Source organism: Synchiropus splendidus, chromosome 10 (assembly GCF_027744825.2).
Source record: "Synchiropus splendidus isolate RoL2022-P1 chromosome 10, RoL_Sspl_1.0, whole genome shotgun sequence".
Taxonomy (NCBI): Eukaryota; Metazoa; Chordata; class Actinopteri; order Syngnathiformes; family Callionymidae; genus Synchiropus; species Synchiropus splendidus.
Genome location: NC_071343.1, coordinates 7,422,913 through 7,443,825, shown reverse-complemented (window position 1 = coordinate 7,443,825; position 20,913 = coordinate 7,422,913). Strand labels below are relative to the sequence as shown.

The 20,913-nt window shown below is 41.3% G+C and overlaps 2 protein-coding genes across 5 annotated transcripts in view; both read left to right on the top strand.

Annotated features, from left to right (window-relative positions):
- thsd7ba (thrombospondin, type I, domain containing 7Ba) overlaps window positions 1–10,574 on the top strand; it is a 151,275-nt gene extending 140,701 nt beyond the window's left edge. For 2 of the 3 annotated variants that reach the window (XM_053877128.1, XM_053877130.1), the window contains exons 24-29: window positions 2,075–2,248; window positions 4,765–4,860; window positions 7,214–7,296; window positions 7,672–7,867; window positions 8,456–8,543; window positions 9,872–10,574. In XM_053877128.1, coding sequence (XP_053733103.1) covers window positions 2,075–2,248; window positions 4,765–4,860; window positions 7,214–7,296; window positions 7,672–7,867; window positions 8,456–8,543; window positions 9,872–9,953 — 719 coding nt within the window. In that variant the 3' untranslated portion in view covers window positions 9,954–10,574. Of the gene's footprint in view, window positions 1–1,290; window positions 1,308–1,340; window positions 1,898–2,074; window positions 2,249–4,764; window positions 4,861–7,213; window positions 7,297–7,671; window positions 7,868–8,455; window positions 8,544–9,871 lie in introns of those variants that run through there. The other variant, XM_053877131.1, reaches the window with a different exon arrangement.
- Window positions 10,575–13,879: 3,305 nt separating this feature from the next.
- On the top strand, window positions 13,880–19,496 carry hnmt (histamine N-methyltransferase). 2 transcript variants are annotated; one of them, XM_053877196.1, is made up of 7 exons: window positions 13,880–13,946; window positions 15,145–15,291; window positions 16,509–16,561; window positions 17,547–17,654; window positions 17,729–17,859; window positions 17,969–18,062; window positions 18,432–19,496. In XM_053877196.1, exons 2-7 carry the CDS (start codon window positions 15,155–15,157, stop codon window positions 18,794–18,796), a joined length of 888 nt encoding a protein of 295 aa, XP_053733171.1. In that variant the 5' UTR covers window positions 13,880–13,946; window positions 15,145–15,154; the 3' UTR covers window positions 18,797–19,496. The 2 variants fall into 2 exon arrangements, with proteins under 2 accessions (XP_053733171.1, XP_053733170.1); XM_053877195.1 differs by lacking the exon at window positions 13,880–13,946 and adding an exon at window positions 13,957–14,133.
- The last annotated feature ends 1,417 nt before the right edge of the window (window positions 19,497–20,913 follow it).

Genomic DNA, 20,913 nt, shown 5'->3' with positions numbered 1-20,913 from the left:
GATGAGTGAAGTTGAGATAAAGGAGTTTCATGGCACAATTGAACAGAGACTAACCTTCAAACAAGCTTTCTGTTATGGATACCTCGAATCACCTTTATTATATGTGACCATTTTCATCTCAAGAGAAGCAGTTCTTTTAAAACAGGGTTGTCCAGTGTGTCATTTTAGTGAGCAAATACTCAGATTTTATAAAATGGCGGGGTGGACTACATTTTTAGTGATGGGCTGTTGAGGCTTCATGAAACAGTGTCCTCATTTTCAGAGCTCAGCAGATGGCGCTTTCACTTTCCAAAAAATGATGTGAGGTTTCATTGAAATGGTTGTTCAAACTCAGAGATTTGAGAGCAGAGAGTGCCATCTAGTGGGCTGTGGAAATGAGGGGAGTTTGGAGTTTGATGCGACATTTATGTGGATTTTTCTCTCTGCACCACTTCACACCACTTCTTTCAGAGTAGACTCCAATTTTTTCAGTTGGGGGCAGTGTGCACTTAACTTTTCTTATGTAAAACCATCAAAAAAACGTGTGCATGGTAGTGGCACTTGCACTAGCTGCATCAACTGTCAAATGTCAAACACGCTGAGATCACGTTATTGCAACTTTCTTCCAACTGCTGAGCTGTCCAGAACAAAATCCCCTTCACCAGATGGACTCAGGTCTAGAGCCAAAGCCTGGTTTAGCCTGGTTTGAGCAGATCGGGATGTAGCGTGAAAGTTTAACCCTTTCGTGGCCCAAATTTTCATATCTTTGAACTGATAGTAAGTGGGTCAGAACATTTCCCAAACTGTTTGATCCATATGTGATGTGTAGATGAGGTATCACGAAACAGCAGGGTAGGGTTGACAAAACAGTGTCCTAATTTTCAGACGCTAGCAGATGGCGCTCATGGTTTCGAAATGATGTGAGGTTTCATTGAAATAGCTGTTAAAAGTCCAAACATTTTACAGCACAGGACAGCGCCATCTGGTGGCCTCTGAAAATCAGGACACTGTTTCATGAAACCTCATCAACACATCACTCCTAAAAACCTCTGGGCCTTAGGGAGCATCTCACAGTGGAACCAGATCAAGAAAATAAGGCTGATGTGGCCATGGCATCCTTAGATTGTGTATCTCAACCTGGTAAGGCAGCTGTAATGCGATAGAGGGAAATATGTGCCTCTTTACTTCGTCCGTTTTTCTCCGCAACCCAACCTCAAATAAGTGGAAGAAATGTATTAACCTCTGGATGTGCGGTTGTGTCTCAAAGCCTCTATGAATTCCAGCTTCGGTTTGACCTCTTATTTCCTCCAGCTCACTTCTTTTCCGCCGTCATCTGTTTTTAAACTCTGCCCCCCGAAAAGGGCGACATCTAAGCATCCAAGCCGATTCAAAGACGGTGTGGACAACACAGGAACATCACCATCCCTGACATCTGATCTTCCGCGGCAGGAGACGGCATTTCTTCTTTTCTTTCTGTAAACGCTGGACCAGATTTATCGCTCGGCGCTCGCATGCTAGGGGCCACGATTCAGGATCACTAGTGTTTGATGGCCTGATGTCCTTGTGTGTTGGTGTGAAGGCGCTAAAGGAGCAGCTGTCTACGTGATGGATACAGCGTGAAAGTCGTCCAGTTTTTGCTGAAGCTTGTTAGGAGCTGTGCAGCTTGAACAGTGAGGCTTTACTAAGCTGCGAGGTAATGAGATTCATCAATCTACAGATTACGGCTGAGCGTCGGCCGTTTCCTTGGCTGTGCCTGTGTCAGTATTACGTACGTACGATGTTTGACCTTCAGCTGGTGTGTTTAGGTTAAGAATACATGAGGCAGGTTTCATCCGAGCAAATGTTTCCCTCATGAGATGCCTTTTCCTGTTTGGATCTGTTGTATATTTTACAACTCTGTTTAGTCTATTCATTCTAAATACCCACTGTGGGTTATTTGTTTGTGCACTTATCAGCCACGCGCTTGTTTTGAAGTGGTTTCTGATCGTGAACGTGCCAAGAACTCGCAGGAGACTCGATAAAAAGAAGCAGAGAAGCAGACGACGTTGGGGTAAATTATGTCGGACAGCAATTTTTACCCCCGGTGTTTTCGCAGGAGACTGCCATTTGATAGAGTGGTCACCATGGAGCTCTTGTCAGCTGACATGTCTGGAGGGGCGAAGCTTTGAGAGCACCGGTCGGCGGGCCAGATCCAGAGCTGTGGTCATGCAGGTGATGGACAACAAGGACAGCTGCCCACAGCAAGTCTTCGAGACCCAACCGTGTAAAGGTGATGTGGAAATCGGAAATGAAAACTTGACATGCTTAAAATCAAGTTTCTTAAGACACGTAGCACTGCATTTGTTCACACAAATCACACTTAGTATTGGTAGTAAAAGCAGCAGTTAACCAGTGAAAAATTTAACAAATAAAGTTGAGTTTGAATGGTGCGAATGGAAAATGAATAGATGCTGATTGATTCATTTTTGGTCCGGGGTGTCCAAACTTTTCTGCAAAATAAGGTCAGGTGAGGTGAGAATGTGTGAAGGTTAGTTTTAATTTAATGAATTCCATTTTATTATAAAAGCATTATGAAATTTCATTTCTTTCTGCCCCTGGGAATGAAAATAGATGGATGGATTCTTTAACTTGGTAAATACAGAACCTTACAAATATAAACTTAAAATGAAAGTAAAATATATATATATATATATATATATATATATATATTTTTTTTTTTTTTTTTTTTTTTTTTGAATATACGTATAAAATGAAAGAATGCTGTTTTACTATGACAATTTTTCATTTTCCATGTTTAGCGATATGAAAGTTAATGCTTTAGTGTCCTGTAGTTATGCTGACTCGGTCCTGAACCATGGTGTGGACCAAAGATTATCGGTCACATCTAGTCAGTGTTCAATGTGACTTTTTTACTCATGCTATTTCACAACAGTCTACGATGCAGTCACTGAACTGACGAAGTTGGACTGAAAGTTTTCTTGAAGCAAAGCTGAACTGAAATATGACCTGATTTAGTTTGTTTTCAAAGCGTTTCAATTTTGAACTTCATATACAAAAGCATCTGCGTTTTCCAACTTTTCTAGTTAATAGTCATTAATAGTTAATAATAGTTTGCGTGTACAGGACCCAGTTTGTTCAGCAATAGTCTCTGGAAAAGATGAGTCTGACTTTTCTGTATTATTCAGAGAGGCGTCTGTCTTATTGGCTAAACTATTACCTCTGGTTGACACCTTCAATATTGCAATAAAAACCTTCCAAAATAACCTTATATTGAATCTAATTTTATGGACCACAGCAACCAATTACTTTACTAGGTATTTCCAGCGGCATGAGCGTTTTAAAAACATCCTCCAAGGAAACAGTAATAAAAGATGGAGAATGACTTATAGATTATTTGCCAGGTGGTTGTAAACATTAAGAGCTTTTAGGTTGTAAATGTAAAGTGAGTTGTGTCGCTGGAGGACAAATAAATATCAAAAAACCAGGGGAACTTGAGCAAAGTTTTTGTCTGATGTTGCAGAAACAAATACGAAGTCGATACATACTGTTGCGAGTGTTACTGTTCGTGTTACTGTTATTAGACCTGCCGCTTCTTTATTTACATTATCCAGGTGGGTGTTTCAAACAAGGATGCCACCATGTTGCCTGGAGTTTTTCTGCCCCCAGCTAGGAGGTGCTATGCTGGTGACAATATTTTAGTTGTTATAATGGTATTATTGGGACCAGGATTCAGCATGAGAAAGAAGGAGAGTGTCTGTCCGTAGCGACAGGCTGATGAGGCTTCATGCAGTTTCATTTTCAGAGCCCACTAGATGGCACTCTCTGCTTTAAAATCTTTGGATTTGAACGTTTCAATGGAACCTCAGCTAAATAACTGTGAGCGCCGCCTCCTGAGCTCTGAAAATGAAAAGAAATGAGCTGAGGCTTCATGAAACTGTGTCCAAATTTTCAGAGGTAAAATGTGATGTGACCCCAGATTTTATTTTATTTTGATGAGGGGCTACTCTATGGATTTGTGCGATTCAAATCCAATAGATTTAGAAATGATTTTTTTTTTTTAATTAATGAATACTTTTACCATTAATACCGTAAATAAATGGGATATTTTCTCTTTTTTTTTTTTTTTTTTTTGAGCTCATTTGACTGTATTTCAGCCTCACAACCAAGGTGAGTTTTGGCTACAAGGCGCCTACAAAAATACACAACACACACACAACTAAGACTCAGATGACCACAACTGAAATCATCTCGTTTTTTTTGTGTGTGTTGTTGTGCTGTCATTTCTGCAACTTCCAGGGCTTCATCCTGAAACCAGCCGAATTAAAACATCAGCTTTTGAAATGCAAGTGCTCGGAGCTGTTAAACTATTCATTTAATTTAGTGAAATATAGAGGATCAAGCACCTGACAATTCACCAGCTTGAGGGAGCCGGAATGGAGTGACCACAGTCCCATTTCTAATGACTCACCTGCCCAGTTTTGACTCCTTTATTAAAGGGCAGCATGAGTAAACCATGAACTGGTTGTTGTTTTCTATTTTTGTTTTTTATGCATTATAATAATTGAGATTATTTCCTGGCATCTTGTGAAGTGACTTTACCTTCAGATCGTTCTTTTATACAGCAGTGGGAATGTTGTCCTCTAACAACAGTGTCTCCCACATGGTAATGTGAAGCAGAGGGCAGGAGAGGAGCTGGTGCTTAATACCAATAGCAGTTTTACCATGAGGCTACTTGCCAATGCGAACTGCTAATGTGCATCATCCGCCTCTGTGTGGTCACGACAGGAGGAAAATGTTACAGTTACCAGTGGAGGACGGGAGGATGGAGCAACAACGAAAGAGCAGTTTGGTGCCAGCGCTCCGACGGTCTGATAGTCACAGGTAATTGTTGTAAGACTTGGAAATAAAACGCGTCCTGTCTTCATGTCTATGTGAATGTCTTCTGCACGTTTGTGTTTAATGGCTGCTTCGGATGGCGTCCAATTACATCCCTTTCCCTCGGCCATGAACCATTGACTATGTTCACATGAAGTGCCTAGACTCACGTATTGGAATGAGATAGTGTGCTGTTCTGCAGTTATACAGGTGACAAGATGAAGATGCTCATGCAAATATATTAACCTAAATAGATGAACATCAAAAGGATGCTGAAAACAGCTCCTGCTCCATAAAAAAACGTACATATTAGTCCTTGAGCAGTGGCCTCCTCCACCTTTACTTGTCTAGTACGTCCTCCCTGGTCTTACCTCTCCTCCTCCGGCACTGTTTCTCCAACCCACAAACAGTTTGGTGTCCCTAATTTTGTCTTCCACATCTGCTCCCTGTCTTAGTTTCAAAGTCTCTAATCCACCTTCAGTCAGAGAACACAGCGGACAGTCTTCTCCACTCTGACTATTACTGTGGATCTGTTTTCACCTCTACTTCTCCCATACTCTCGCTACAAACCACTGTATCATCTGCAAACATCATGGTCCATGAGAAGCCCTGACCCCATCCCTCAGTCTGTCCATCACCGTTGAAAACAGAGTGTGACGCTCCTTTTCCCTTGAACCCCCCGGCTACCCCTACAGTGCTCACCACTGACCTCATACATGTCATACACATACATACCCTGACAGTTCCTCACTTCCTCCCAGGAAACTAGGGGTTTTCTGAATCTAGAAAAACCTTCTGACCTTTTCTATCACACTCCCATCATATAGGCAAATTTCACCTTCACCTTCACCTTCTTCTGCTGCTTATCCGGGGTTGGGTCGCGGAGGCAGCATTCGGAGCAGGGAAGCCCAAACTTCCCGATCTGCACAAACCTCCTCCAGCTCTTCCCGGGGGATCCCGAGGCGTTCCCAGACCAGACCGGAGACATAATCTCTCCAGCGAGTCCTGGGTCTTCCCCGGGGTCTCCTCCCTTTAGGACATGCCCGGAACACCTCCCCAGGGAGGCGTCCAGGGGGCATCCGGATCAGATGCCCGAGCCACCTCAGCTGGTTCCTCTCGATGTGGAGGAGCAGCTCTTAGGCAAATTTTAAAAGCCTAAATATGCTCATATATCTTCCATGCTTATATTCTGATGTTCAATCCTCAGTTGTAGTCATGGGCTGATGGCTTGTCCCGATTTTCTGAGCCCACTAGATGGCACTCCGTGCACTTCAATGAAACAATGAGAGTCCATATACTTCAATATTATGTCTCATAAAGCCATATCCGCCCATCACTACTCAAAAGCATGTTTCAAAATAGTCTAAAACACAATCTAATCTACGTTTGAATAAGAGTTATGACTGGGTTTTCACAGTGAAGTGGTTTGACTAGAGGAAATGTAGATATTAAAATAGAAGTTAACCTGTTTAGTTAGGTTAGCGCAAGAGGAGTCTCAAAACGTGTCATTTTGCAGAATATTTTGATGCACAGGGAAACACAATGTTCTTGAATAAAGGGTTGTTCGACCTCATCTCAGATAGCTTGCATCATCCGCTGCATTAGAGAACAGAACAGACAGAAAAGCAGTTTTCCAACCCATTCTGCAGCTTGTCAGTGTCCCAGTTCTGTTTGTGTTCTCCGACTGCTGCGACACGGCAGATGATTTCATTTTGTTTTTCTTTCCTCCGTGGCACATTGTGTGAGACGCCACCTATAATTGTGAGGTGCTTATGAATGGAGTCGAGGTCTGACTCCAACAGCGTCTGACAAGCCTTGGAAGGGTTGTATGACAACTCCTTGTCCTCAAGTCAGAGACATCATTACCTTGCCTTGGGAGGTCCTTATTGCAATTCATGTGGTCGGCTCTCATGCATATACACACAGAATAATTCAACCCGTTGTGTTCCAGTTCTTAGTTCAGCGCTCATCGATTTCTCCGCCCCCTCTTAACATCCGTGATCAATAAGCCACTGCACGGAGGCTTCCAGTCCATACAAATATAATCACGCCTTTGAATGTGTGGGAAGCCAAACAGCCAGAAGATATGAAACAAAGCTAATAGAGATGTAGAAATAAGTGCTCGGATTTGATCTGCCATAAATGCTTTCTTCAATCTTGTCGTGTCTGCGGCAAATACACGGTGATAAACTTCCCGGGACTGTGAGGGGAATTTGAAATTTCTGACGTGCAATTTTCCGCGCTTGACCAGGGACCCAGATCTGAAGCAGAGGCCATTAGTCAAGCGAGACACGACATTAATTTAGTGATCAAATGGGCAATAAAGGTGAGGTATAATAACAGCGTGTCTTCCTCCAAGGGGGATGTTTCCCGCAGAAGAGGCCGACCATGGTCCGTCACTGCCATCCACCGTGCACCAAGCCCTTCTCACACTGCACGCCGGTAAGACGTGTTTCATCATTGTGAGCTGTGATCTTTCTTCATCAAGCCTCGGGTTTATCCCAAAAGACAGATGACATGTTTGTAAGGAGGAGTGGAGAGATGAAAGAGTGCTCAGCCATGGCGCATACCTGTTCATGAGGGTGCTGTGGGTGGAAGGAAGGCAGCTGATTTTGGTGTTTTACTGCCCCTCAGAGGTTTTCTGTCTGTAACTACACGTGAAGAAGAAGCCTTAATTCTCATTTAACTGGGAAGATACCTGGGATGAGGTGGTCTGAAAAATGCATTAAGTTTGTAAGGTATTTAGTGATGTTTATTCTCAGAGAAACCTGAAAACTTGTTGTCTCAATTGTCAAATCCGTCCTCTGTGCTACACAGAGTGGGGTGTGTGGGTGTGAGAAGGGTTACATCGAGGTGATGACCACACACGGCTTCTTGGACTACTGCACCAGAACACCAGGAGTGGACAACAGCAAAAAAGCAGATGTGAAGACCAATTCTGGAAGGTTTAAACCTGGACCATCTAAAGCCCAGGACCTGTTCACCGAGTGGACCCTGCGACCGGTTGGACCAGGTAGTGAATTCAGTGTTGAAGGTAGTCACTTGAGTGTATATGTGGTTACCTCTCACAGCCCCAAAATATCTAGGTGAAATAGAAAATGTAAATTAGTTCATGTAATTGTGAGATATTTCTCATCCACCTCGTGTTCTGTATGGATTTTGGTGTATTTTTAATGCTACTTTATTACTACTTTATACACTTATTCATTTAAGGATTCAGAGAGGTTTCTTTTTTCAAACAATTTATTAAAAATGTTTCAATAGTCAAGCTCAAAATGATCATAAACACTTTGAGGTAGTTAACCTGTGGTGATTACTCTTGAAAAAACATGTTCCAACAACTTTGTTCAGCACTAACATCAACGCTTTTGCTGCTCTTCTACAGCACCAGCTGGGAGATTAAATCATACAGCCATTATCCTGCCAAAAAAATAGATTCTTCTTACAAAGAATCCAATTTTATTCTCATTCTTCTGGCCTGCGATCACCACACGTCTGCGTCCCCCCCGTTGCCAATTTTCCAATTGTTACTAAATTTCGTTAAACTTTGATTTGCACTGAGAGATGGCAAATATATTAAAAGCATTTGTTGTCAAAACAGATGGTCGAGTGAAGCTGTGGGTTTACGCGGCGACTGCGGTCGGATTCATCTTGATTCTCTTCATTATTGCTTTTTCTTTCCTGCTCTGGTGAGTACTTCGGCTCGCCTGCTTAACCTTATTTATGCACCACACCGAGGAGAGTGCTCTTAGCTGTCTCGAAGTTCTGTTGTTTTCTTTCTTCTCTATAAGAAGACCTGAACATCTTAATAAGTATGGGCCTTTTAAATGTTGTTTTCCGGGCCTTGAAATGTCTGGAAGCTTGCATGAATGAGTAAATAAAGTTTCAAATAAAGCTTTGACTTTTAGATTATGCTAAAAGGAACATGATGTCAGAGATGAAGTACATGAGAGAAAACTTGAATGCGTCAATGATCGGTATCAGACTCAGAATCAACTTTATTGCCAAGGTCAGTGGGTGATCCCACCAACTAGGAAAGTTCTTTGGATTAAAGTGCTGTTGTAAAATAAAATAAAATAAAATAAAATAACTAAGGCTGACCACAAATTTGACAGTCTGACGGCCAAGGGGAAGAAGCTGTTCCTGTGACGGGAGGTTCTGGTCTGGATCGGAGCCTCCTGCCAAAGGTAAGGGGGACATGACCAGGGTGAGAAGGGTTGGCTCTCGGTAGTTGGTGTACAGAGAGAAGAGCCATGGAGAGAGAACACAGCCCTAAGGAGTGTCGGAGACAGTCATCCCTAGCCACTCCGGCTGGTCAGGAAGTCTGTACCCCACCTACAGAAGGATTGTCTTCAAGCAGAGCTGGAAGAATTGTGTAAAAAGCAGCTGTAGTCCACAAACAGGATCCTGGCATAGGGTAGTCCAGATGCTCCAGAATTAAATGAAGCATCGTCCACAGATCTGTTGGCTCTGTAGGCAAACTGCATTGAGTCCAGGAGGGAGCAGTGCTGGGTTTCAGATGGGATAGAACCAGGCGCTCAAAGGACTTCATGACCACAGATGTCTGTAGTCGTTCATCCCTGTGATCCTGGCTCACTTGGGAACAGGAATGATAGTGGAGGCAGGCAGGAACATGACAGGACACCAAGGATGCATTGAAGGTGTCCATGAACGCTGGAGCCAGCTCAGTGGAGTTCAAACCATGTCTGTGCTCAAGCACGATGGAAGCTTTGCGTTACTGATATAACTGAAATTGTCTGGAGGAAACTCTTAAAACCTAAAACATATCTAGAGGCAGCAAGAGAACTCATGCGTCCAATGTTAACACAGTTGTCAGTTGCTTGTTGATGCATTTGGTGGTTTATTTTAATCCAATGTTTCCCCTCCCACAGTATATCTCGACATTTTTTTTTATTCCTTGGACTAAAGTTTGAAAAAGTACACTTGTTTGCAGCAGACAGCAACACCCTGAGGCTGCTTTGCATCTCTAACTCATCTTTATCTCGCTCTCTTTCAGCAAACCATCCGAAAACGCCAAGACGACGCCCCCGCCACAGAAACCTTTAACCCTGGCGTACGACGGTGACGTGGACATGTAACCAAGATCTCACTGTTAAATGCGGATTCTTAACTCGTCCTTCACGTTCGGTTGCTTGTAAGCTGATTGTTGGAGTCGCGAAGTAAGTGTTGTTTAAACCCCAAATTTGGGTGGAAGTGAAGACAAAAAAACCAGACTTGATTTTGAAGTTTTATAACTGGAGCTGCTACATGTTGACAGGACACGTGTTAAATCTGAGGACCACAAGGAAGGAGACAGACATTTCACCTCCTCTCATCGGTGTATAAGGGAACTCACAAGCCTTTTTAAGACTCTCTTTATGCACTACGTTAGTGCTTATTCACTTTTGTTTTGCTTTTTTCAAACAACTTTTCTAGTGTTTTGGATTGTTATGCAAGTTGTTGCTGTTGGATTGTGTTTTGTTGATGATGCCTGACGTGTATATGTGGAAACCAAAAGCAGACTCGAGTAAAATAAAGATGCAATGCAGCTCCATCCTTTTTGGCCTCCCGATTAAAAAAATGCAAATTTTATGGTAGATCAAGTGAAACCAGCATGACACATACCTCATATGCTCTTCTCATCAAACAGGTGCTGATTGTTGAAAGTTCACGGGATCACGTGTGGCCTTGTAAATCCAATTCTAATGTAATAAAAATGACGTCATAATTTGACCAAAATGTAATAAATGTTTACTTTTCGGTGCAATGTAATGTGCGTTTGTAACAATGAGCCGTGTTATGACCTTCCAGACTCAAGTGTTGAAAGTTAGCTTAAGTGGCAAAATGAGTTCCTGAGTAGGATGTCTGGGGATTTGAATCTAAAGTGCTGCAGGTGGTTTTGTAAATGTCAGTCTTTACACTCGCTCATTTAGTCAAGTGCATTGCATTCACTGGAGATAATGTGGCAATCATCCGCTGAGTCGTTTCTTCTATATACCAAGATGATTTCTCCAAAGGGCATGAGGAAATGTCAGTCAGTGGGTGGGGAAGTTTGGGGATTTGGAAAGGAGGGGAGGACGGACAACCCGCCCAGTGGAGTGAGAGGGAGCTCTTTCTCTTTTCTACTGAAATGTCCAGAGGATGACTTCTAACTGACGGCCGGCAGCTGGCACCAATGGCAGAGGATCCGCAGCCCGACAAGCAGCATGCAATGATGTGACAACAATTCGTCTTCTCCCGAGACAACAGCGGAAACCAGAATTTGTATCCCTCAGAATCTGCCTCCAACTGGCCAGTACAGCGTCAGTGAACTGAATCTGACGCCCATTCCAAATAAGCAAAGTAATTTAGACTACGATTAAAATGATCGCTGCAATTGGTCATTTAGATTCTGTTGGTACAACAGGGTTGAACCTGAAGTGTTCCATCAAAGGCCCTTGTTACGATTCTTAGTTTAGCAATCACGTCTAACGATATACAGTGGTACCTCGGTTCTCGACCACAGTCCGATCCAGATGGCCGTTCGAGAAGCGTATTGTTTTGAAATCTGAATTGATTTTTCCCATTACAATGAATGGAAAAATAACTAATGCGTTCCAAGCCTTAAAATAGTCTTTTGTAGGAGTGAATGTAGAGTGTCTGCTGCAGGTGCGCTGTTCCTCTATGTGTGTGGCCGCTGCATGTGGGAGGGGTTGCCGAGTGAGTGACGTGAATGTGCGCTTCTGTGCAGTTTGGCTGTGACAAAGTCATAAACCAAGTCACGCTCTGTCCCAGACTCGCCTCATCCCTGTCCCAGCTCCAGCCCACAACAGGACATCAAACCCTGGAGTGAGCGCTCCAGCACCTCCCCTGTGACACTCTACCACGGTCCAGTGCGGAGACAGGAAAGGTTTTACACCTCAATATGAAGAAAAAACAGTCAGTAAATGTAGCTAACGGGACACGTCTGATAACAGAGGCTGCGTTATACACAATAACAAAGCGGGTCGTGGGTCAGCTGATCAGTCCACGGATGTTATGTTTTTCCTGGCTTTTTTCGGGGGCGTTCGAGTTCTGGATTTCCGTTCGAAATCCGAACCAAAAAAATCTCAACATTTTTGTTTGACTTCCGGAATGTTCGAAAACCGAGGTACCACTGTGTGTCTTTTTTTTTTTTTTTCCAGGTAATAATATCGTACAGTAGCACACATGAAGCAGAATCACATGCATACAGTGGCAGGAGTAGACAGACAAGCTTGACAGGTACGACACTGACTTCTGTCAACAATCTCGATTCCGGTTCTACAAAAGCAGGTGTACCTTGGTGGTGTGACACTTTCTTGGTAGTGTGCCCAAAGGATGTGTTCGCCTCCAAGGCGCACCTTCGAACTGAGAGCTGAGCGAAATGTCAAAGCTGTTTTTGTAGCTGATTTGCATTGTTTCGCTCCCCTACAACCGCAAAGCATTTGTAAGAACCAAAAAGTTTGCAAATATAAATGGCTGACATGAGTATTCTCTAAAGATGGTATTCTAAAAATATGCTGAGGAACGTGGTCATGGGGACAGACTCCTGAATACATTACTTTTGAATCAGGCCAGAAATAGTTGGAGTTGTAATTCTTTGTTAAATCTGTCTTGTTTGATGAAAGAGAAATGAACAAAGTAAATTGTGAAATTGTGCGTAATGTAAATGTTCCATCTGGAAATTTTCCGCAGTGTTGCTGTGATGCTCTCGGCGTCCTCCTGATAAATTATAACTACTGAAGCAGGCTCAGAGGCAGACTCCTATATGTGCAGCAGATAAGGCTCATCTCGCCTTCCAGTCAGATCCTGGCTTCCGATTGCCCCACACCACTCGGCGGCTCCGAGGCAGACGGTGTTTAAATCTCCGCTCTCATCGAATTCATTTATTTAACTGTGTCACTTTTGTTTAAGCGACTGGTGGATTCAAGCGGTTGTGTCGTGGCCATGTGATCAGCGCCGGCCGATCTTGTCATGTCCCATCCATTTCATTTCGCCGTCTCTCCAGGTTGGTGTGGAGGTAAACACCTGCAGTCATGACGTTGAATTTTAATCAACATTCATCTATTTACCGGATGATGGATCGCCACAATCCGACCGCAGATGTGAGAGCGTAATGGATGTTTAGCAGGGACAATGAACAAGCTTTTAGGATAATAGGACGATCATTATCCAGGCTCGCAAATCATGTGACTATGTCGCTTGTGTGACTGCAGAAATATTCCATCTCTCTGTACGAGGTCAGGCTGTGAAAAGGGGAGGAGCAAGGCGCCTGACAAGACACTTGTTCCTATGTGGATTTGTAAAGTCACTTCCTCCGACCCTGCAATTGAATTTACCTCCTCTCACATCTGACGTAAAAGGTCAACATCATGGAAGCAAATATTGTTTTTCCAGATGAATCCTTGATTCATATTGTCCATTTGCCAGCCTGTTGAGGGGCAACAACACTCCTGTTATTCTTCAAAAATCTACTTATAATATAGTCATAAAGCGCTCTTGAAGGCTGCATAAAATGACTTTCCAGGCCGAATTTGGCCCGCAGGCCTCGAGTTGGACACCAGCAGCAGACATTTTGGGGGGCTGGGTCTCAATAGGGCAACCGTCGTAAATTCACCATGAGCCATTTTGAAATTGCAGACTAAATAAATAATAGCATAAATAAATAATGATCTTCATAATAATCTCTTATCTATTGAGAAAAGAGAACCATGTCACAGTAGAATACACTTTTATTATCCATATACTGTATTTAAGATATATTTAAAGATCGAATAACTTTTTTTTTTTTACATCATGTTTGTAAATGTTTTTAACCATCTTTATTTTTATTTATTTATTTATTTTTTGTTGATGAACTAGTAAAAAGACACTATTATTAGTAGGATTATTACTAGTTTTATTATTTGACACAATAACGTCATTCGGATAATCCAAACAGCTGCAACGATAGGATATTTTCTAAACGCATATCATTTGTTTTGTTTTTGGCACCTTCGACCTTCACTACCGGGAAGTGGTGACACTGGTGGGCGGTGGCTCTGCCCCCGTCCACTGGGTCTCTCAGCAACGCAGCCCCGAGATCCTCGTCCGTAAGTGAATATCGCCGTTTACCGAATCGAGCCGCTGCCTTTTTGTTTTTATTTCACCGCTGACGCTTGTGTTAACGCCGACGCTGCGGCCAGATGGGCGGTCCTTCGTTCCGTCGCCTCACTTGGATTCATGTGTTCTCGCGCTCTTGCGGTGACAAAACCTGCTGTGGACGATCGTCATGTCAAGGTTTGGTTGGGGTTTTGAGGCGAATGTACTGTTCGATCGATGCAGTTCTGCTCCGCCTCAGACCGCTGACCTTCTGCGGCTCCAGCGGGGAGCGGTGCGAAGACTGAACGGCTTCAAATGTGTGCGCGACTAATCGGAGTTTATCTGCAGACTGGGCTGACGTTCACGTCCAATCTGTAATAATAATCTGTGTCGCAAGCCTTTTACAGACGGCAACTCACAAAACAATCATTACCGCACAGTTATTTATTACAATGATCCAAAATGCGTATATATATATATATATATATATTACACACAATAATCGGAGTGGACAGAAGAAGAATAACATTCACATCCAATCTGCAAAAATAATCTGTGTCGCAACCCTTTTATAGACGGCAATGTGCAACTGGGATCACAAAACAATCATTACCGCACAGTTATTTATTATTAATGATAGAAAATGCGTTCAAAATGTAGGTTGAAGCGATGAAGCGTGACCCTTTTTTTGGTGGCAACTTTTCTTTGGTCCAGGCACTATATATATATATATATATATATATATATATATATATATATATATATATATATATATATATAGTTGAAAATGGACTGAAAACTACTGAAAATGGCAAATGTCTTTATTTTCTATTGTGTTAAATAGTTGAGTACAGAATACTTCTGGTTTACTGAGAGTTTGTGTGTAATACAAGAGCAAAGTCGTATATGTCCCAAGTGCAGTCCGAGTTGTTGAGCCTGAAACTAATCATGCACTTTGGATTTGTTTATTTATTTACTCTTTTCCCTGTTTAGAAGGTAGGTGCTAACAGTGAACTCGTAGTAATGCGTCACAAAGATTTGTGGAAAAATGGTTATTTCTAGTAGCCGTTTCATACAGCCTTGTTGCAACATCTAAAAAAATAAATAAATAAATAAATAATGAATGTATGAGTGCAGTTACACAGTGAATATTTTTGTCAATCTTGCATCATATTTTTTTTAATTTATTTTACATTTTTTTCTGGTCAGAGCTGTCGCGATGGCATCTCCTCTGAGGTGTCTTGTTGAAGATGACGATAAGTACCAGCAGGCCTTCCATCTCTTTCTGGAGCGCTCCTCTGAACACCAGTGTATGAGGGATTTCATCAACAATATCCTGCCAGGCATATTGTCGAGGTAACACACACACACACACACACACACACACACATTTTTATCAGCTCATTTTCCAGCCGTGAAAGATAAGAAGCCACGTGAGAACCTTGAGAACATGACTGATAGTCAATCTGGGTTTGAAGATATCCGGTCAAATCCTGACAGTGACCACTGAGCCGTTTAATGTGGTTTTACTTTGGTGTGAAAATATAAATATTGAAGAAAACATATGAGGTCTTAATATTTCCGTTCATTGTTGCGTTACATTATATTCACCTACAAGTGGATCACTGGATGAAGTGGTCTTTGACTAGTTTAACCTTTTTATTAAAAAAAGTGTGTTATGTAATTCAACCTTTTGGGTTTGACAAATTCCCATAATGGCTTGATGTTCCAACTCGAAACCCAGAGCGGCTTGTTTGTGTTCTTCCATCCGTTTGACACATCTGCCTGCACATGCTTGAAGAGTCGCGCAAGGTTCTCACGACAGACAAGCCCAGTTCAGAGGGCATGTCGGAGTCAAGTGTTTCTCAGTGAGTCACCAACTGATTTTATTTTACTTTGAGGGCTAGTTGAGCCTTGCTGCTTCACATTTTTCAGTTATTAGCTCCAGTTTTAGCTCTGAAACTGGAATGATTTATCAATGTGCAGAAATGCTCAAAAATAGAGTGAGTCTATTTTGTCTATACTACATAAATGTATCATCTTAGTTTGCTCATTTATTTGAGCGTTGAAGAGTTTTTGGCTTGTGCTCGTACTCAGTCAAAATCTAATGTAATATTGACTAACAAATATGAAATTCTGTCCTAGAAAGAGAAACAAAATCACTCACTCTCACAGTTATTATTATTTATTCATTGATTTATTTCTCATCATTTTTAGTGCCTGAAAATTGAAATATATCAGTGCTCCTGTGTTAGTGAAAAATATTACTGCTCCGATGTGAAACTAATTTAAGATTAAGTATTTATGCAAAATCTTGTTGTCTGTAAACCTGAAAACGTAGTGTTGAAAATGGTCTCTGGTTCAAATAAAGTCACAGATAAGGATTGAAGTTCAGTATTTTGAAGTCAGAGTGCTCGCACAGTAGGAAGTGAACCGCTGAGCTCTCTGCCACCTGAGTGGATGATAGAAATCTGTGCAGACAGAAGTTTGCCTAGCGTCCAAAAGTGCCCACTCAGTATCAAGCGCGTGTAGTCATTTGATCAGATGACTTTTTTTTTGTCTGTTCTTTGTAGCGTTGGTGGAGGAAAGTCGCATCTGGATGTGATCGGAGTTGGAAGTGGAGACGGTAAGAGCGGACGTTCTTAGGTTTGACTTTTTGAGCTGAATCCATGACACATTAAAACATATAAAATCCAGCTTGATGTGGCTCCTAAAAAGACAGTAGTCTTGACTCTAAACTGCTGAACTCATCACCCCCCTCCTGAGTGCTCTCCCCTGCAGCAAGTGATGGACGCTATCGCCAGTGTTCCGTCGCCTTTTCTTTTTGACAAAGAGCCAACTCAGCAGCTTTGTCTTCATCCTTTGTATGTGCAAAAATAAGAGTTTATTTTGGACAGTTTTACAATGTAATATTGAAATGTCCAATGTGATCAAGCAGAGCAACATTTATTTTTAAGAGTTTCAATGTTTTTCTGCATGGAGCAGCATTTTTGTTTTGCTACTCAGCTGCAGATGAAAGATCAATTTTTATAGGCTGGACTGAGTTATATATTTGACTGCATTCAAATGAATAAGAAACACAGTAAGTAAAGTAATTTCAATTAAGGTCTTCAGTGAATAAATTATTTATTATATCATTCATTTATTTCTACAAAGAAAGGAGACGATTTTAAAACTGCTGAATGTGATTCGTAACAATAACATAATATAATAAAAAATAAATAATAAAAAGTATTTAATTTAAAACTAAACTTACTTACTTAAAACTAACTAATAATAGTTAAAAAAAAAAAATTTAATAGGAAATCGCTGACAGTGTTCATTAGCTATTTTATTATGTACGTTTTTCAGTTCCCCGAAGTGGTCAGCTATAGGTCAAGGGTCACGTCGTGCCCAGGACTTGCCTAACGTGTATATAATGTCGCTGCAATATTAGGTTTTATATATATATATATATATATATATATATATATATATATATATATATATATATATATATATATAGCTCAGTCAGTCATTGTGTTAATATTTGACAGAACATTCTCTTTTTTTTTTATTACCAAAATTAAAATTAATAGTGGGGATTTATTGGTTCCCGTCCTGTTCTTCAGGTGATATTGACTTGGAGATTCTGTCCAAGCTTCGGCTCAAACATCCTGGGGTGACGGTTCACAACCATGTGGTGGAACCGAGCGGCTACCAGCTCCGCCGCTACCGAGGTACAGTCTAATGTTTGTGCTGCTAAAAATCTGTTTTGAATTCTGCCAATGTCCAATGCAAAATGTTGATGTAGGTTCCGTGGCCAAGAAACAAGACCTCGATCACGTGACGTTCGACTGGAACAAGATGACCGCCTCTGAGTTTGCGGAGGATTGGAAGGCGAAAAAGATGACAAAGAAGGTGGACTTCATTCACATGATACAGGTACAGTTTCTGGGGTCGCTTTAAGGTCACAGTCTTTTTTTTTATTGTCAAAACATGGTTTTAAGTGTATTTTCAGTGTCAGTGAATACCTCCACTTTATCGCCCACAGATGCTGTATTATGTCAAAGATGTTGGAGCCACCGTCGACTTCTTCCACAGTCTTTTGGACAAGAGTGGCAAACTTCTGATTCTTTTGGTGTCTGGTGAGCTCAAGTAGAAAAAAAAAATCTCAGTTTTCTGACTTATTATTGGAAAAATAAACAGGTTTTTAAGGCCCTTTTTGCAGTAAAAAAACATTTTCAGGTGTCACCAACAGTGGGCGACAGAAACATTGCAGGAAAAAATATCTTACTGTAGTGTCCTGTTTCTGTCGCAATCCTTTGCGAAAAGTTGGCGACTTTGAGAATGTAAGTGCCTTTTGCTCTGACTTTTATTGAGCACAGAAAACATTTTCTGTTGCCGCAAGCGTGTCGCATCTGCCACCGCCATGTTGTCGCATCGCGGTTTGACATTGACTTGTTTGTCCTTGTTTTTTATTTTCTTGATCACTCAACCTTCTCCTTCAATTTCAGGTGAGAGCGGCTGGGGGAAACTCTGGCGGACTTATAAGACGGAACTCTGCAACTCGGAGCTGAGTCAGTGCGTGACCACAGCAGACGTCAAGAGCATCCTCGACTCACGCGGCGTGAGCTACAAGAACTACGAGCTGATCTCTCAGATGGACATCACCGAGTGCTTCACCCCCGGCGATGAGAAGGGAGAGCTGCTTTTAGACTTCCTCACCGAGGTTTTGGACTTCAGTAACTCCGCGTCGCCCGAGTTAAAGGAAGGCGTCCTGAAGTTACTCCGCCAGCCGGACTGCAGCGTCGAGTCCGACGGCAGGGTTCTCTTTAACAACAACCTGGGAGTGATCGTGTTGGAGCCCCTCACTGCTTAAAACACTTCACCAATAGCTTGTTGAACAAGATAATTACAATGTAATGGAACATCAGTAAAAAACTTGAAAGCCTTGTGCTCATTTTAAAACCGTGGAAGTTTAATTTTGTACATAATTGTTTTCATATGATTATTTTTGTGACTGTAAATGCGATTAGAATGTGCGGTCATTCTTACTTAGTTCCAGCAGGCGCGGTTGTCGGCCATTGTCATGCTTCTGGAGAAAACCTTGCGCTTGAATCTCAGTTGATGTTTGACAGAAAAATCTGGTTAACCATTAAAAACTGTCACTTGCAGCGTTGAGATAGCTTGTCTTGCTTGTTCTCATTTTCAGCCTCACATTGTGGACACAAAGTTCCGAAGTGAAGCTTCTTCACCTGATTTGCTGACACTCCACAATCTCTTGCGAAAAGCCGAGCGAATTCAAGCAGTTTTCTTAAATATGAGGGACAATAAAACAACATTAACATTTGTATCAGACATTAAAATGCTAGAAAATGGATAAAATTGCAATACGCAGAAGGTAGTTTGAGTCGGTTTGTGTTGGTTGTGACTATACTGAGGACGGAGCAGACTGTAACTGCAGGTCATGTTCTGTGACATTTTATTTTTATGTTATTTTAAGATTATTGGTCTGTTGACTGGTCATTGAATTGCTGTAAACGCTTTCTCTGAAATAAATAATCAATTGCCTTTAGTACAAGAGGAGAATGTGAACGAAGTGTTAAATGATTTGAATATTATCCAGGTAATGGAACTATTTTATTATAATTTAATATTTTATATAATTTTATGATAATAATATTTTTTTATAAACGCCAGAATGCCTTCATTTCCCTTTGAGATGTTTTCTGCAGACCAATTATAATAATTAAATGAGAAAAACAATTCAATGTTCAGTTCTTTTCTAAATTTCTACTTCAAAAATGGAGATCTGTGTGGTGCAGCATGAACAAAAGAATAAAAGCTACAGGACCCCATTCATGTTGAGCTCTTTGATATCACAATTAAACAGGGATAGTTTTCTTTTAGGATTTGACCCAACAACTGATCTAGCGAAGCAACTATTATTTTCAGCAGGTGTGTAAGTCGGTGAAGCAGTTTTGCAGGTTTCAGTTGTTAATAACTCACCACTCACCACATGAGAATTAAAAAGAAAACAAAGTGTGTTCATCTGACTGCGATCCAGTGGTGAGTCTGACAGATAAATCATTTTCATGAGATGAGTTTTGCAACGTCAAGCAAATGGAAATGTATTTATTTATTTGTACCATGACAGTAAGCATGATGATGCAGCAACAATATCAAATAATAAGAAAGGAATCATGAGAATTAACACGAATATTAATTTAATTTAATAACTGGATAAACAGTATGTGATGTCCATTTAAATGGATTTTAAGTCTATTTATTAAAATGTAATCTCACAATGTATCATCCAGTATAACGGAATTAGAAAAATAATTTGGTACATTTGGAAATTTGGAGCTGCAGAAACCACCAAAGCATTAAACAGTGGTACATTTGCACAATGTTTTGTTTTTTGTTTTGTTTTGTTTTGTTTTGTTTTGCTTTGCTTTTTTTTTGTTTTGTTTTGTTTTGTTTTGCTTTGCTTTGCTTTGCTTTGCTTTGCTTTGCTTTGCTTTTTGTGTTTTGTGGCGACTTTCATTCTAATTACAGATGCTAATGTGTTATATCACTGTTCAGTCCTTTGATATCGCGCCTTAATATAGATCCTAAATGGACTCTAATGAAAATAATGGCCATAATCATGCAGGGATCAACTTGTGCTGGGCTTGTTAGTCACCAGCTTTCAGTTCTTTTTGCTGCTTTCAGCAGTTTTTTGTGGTTAGAAGTTGCAACTGCAGCTCATTTTCTCTATTACCGTAATTTCCGGACTATAAGCCGCTACTTTTTTCTCGCGGTCTGAACCCTGCGGCTTATAAAACGATGCGGCTAATATATTGATTTTTACAGGGATATTCCAATCAATCGGCCACCGATTATGAAAGGCTGAACTCGTTGTGATCTGTGAATGCCGACCACTGCCTGTCATTGCTGGTCACAAAATCCGATCACATGTGACAGCAGCCGTTCTGATGAGGCACCGCCCGCGGT

Bases quoted from the DNA above. Each gene is read 5' to 3' on its own strand.
- hnmt (XM_053877195.1), top strand. The intron at 16,562-17,546 runs GTAAGAGCGGAC...CCTGTTCTTCAG, and splicing joins CGGAGTTGGAAGTGGAGACG to GTGATATTGACTTGGAGATT. The intron at 17,655-17,728 runs GTACAGTCTAAT...ATGTTGATGTAG, and splicing joins CCAGCTCCGCCGCTACCGAG to GTTCCGTGGCCAAGAAACAA.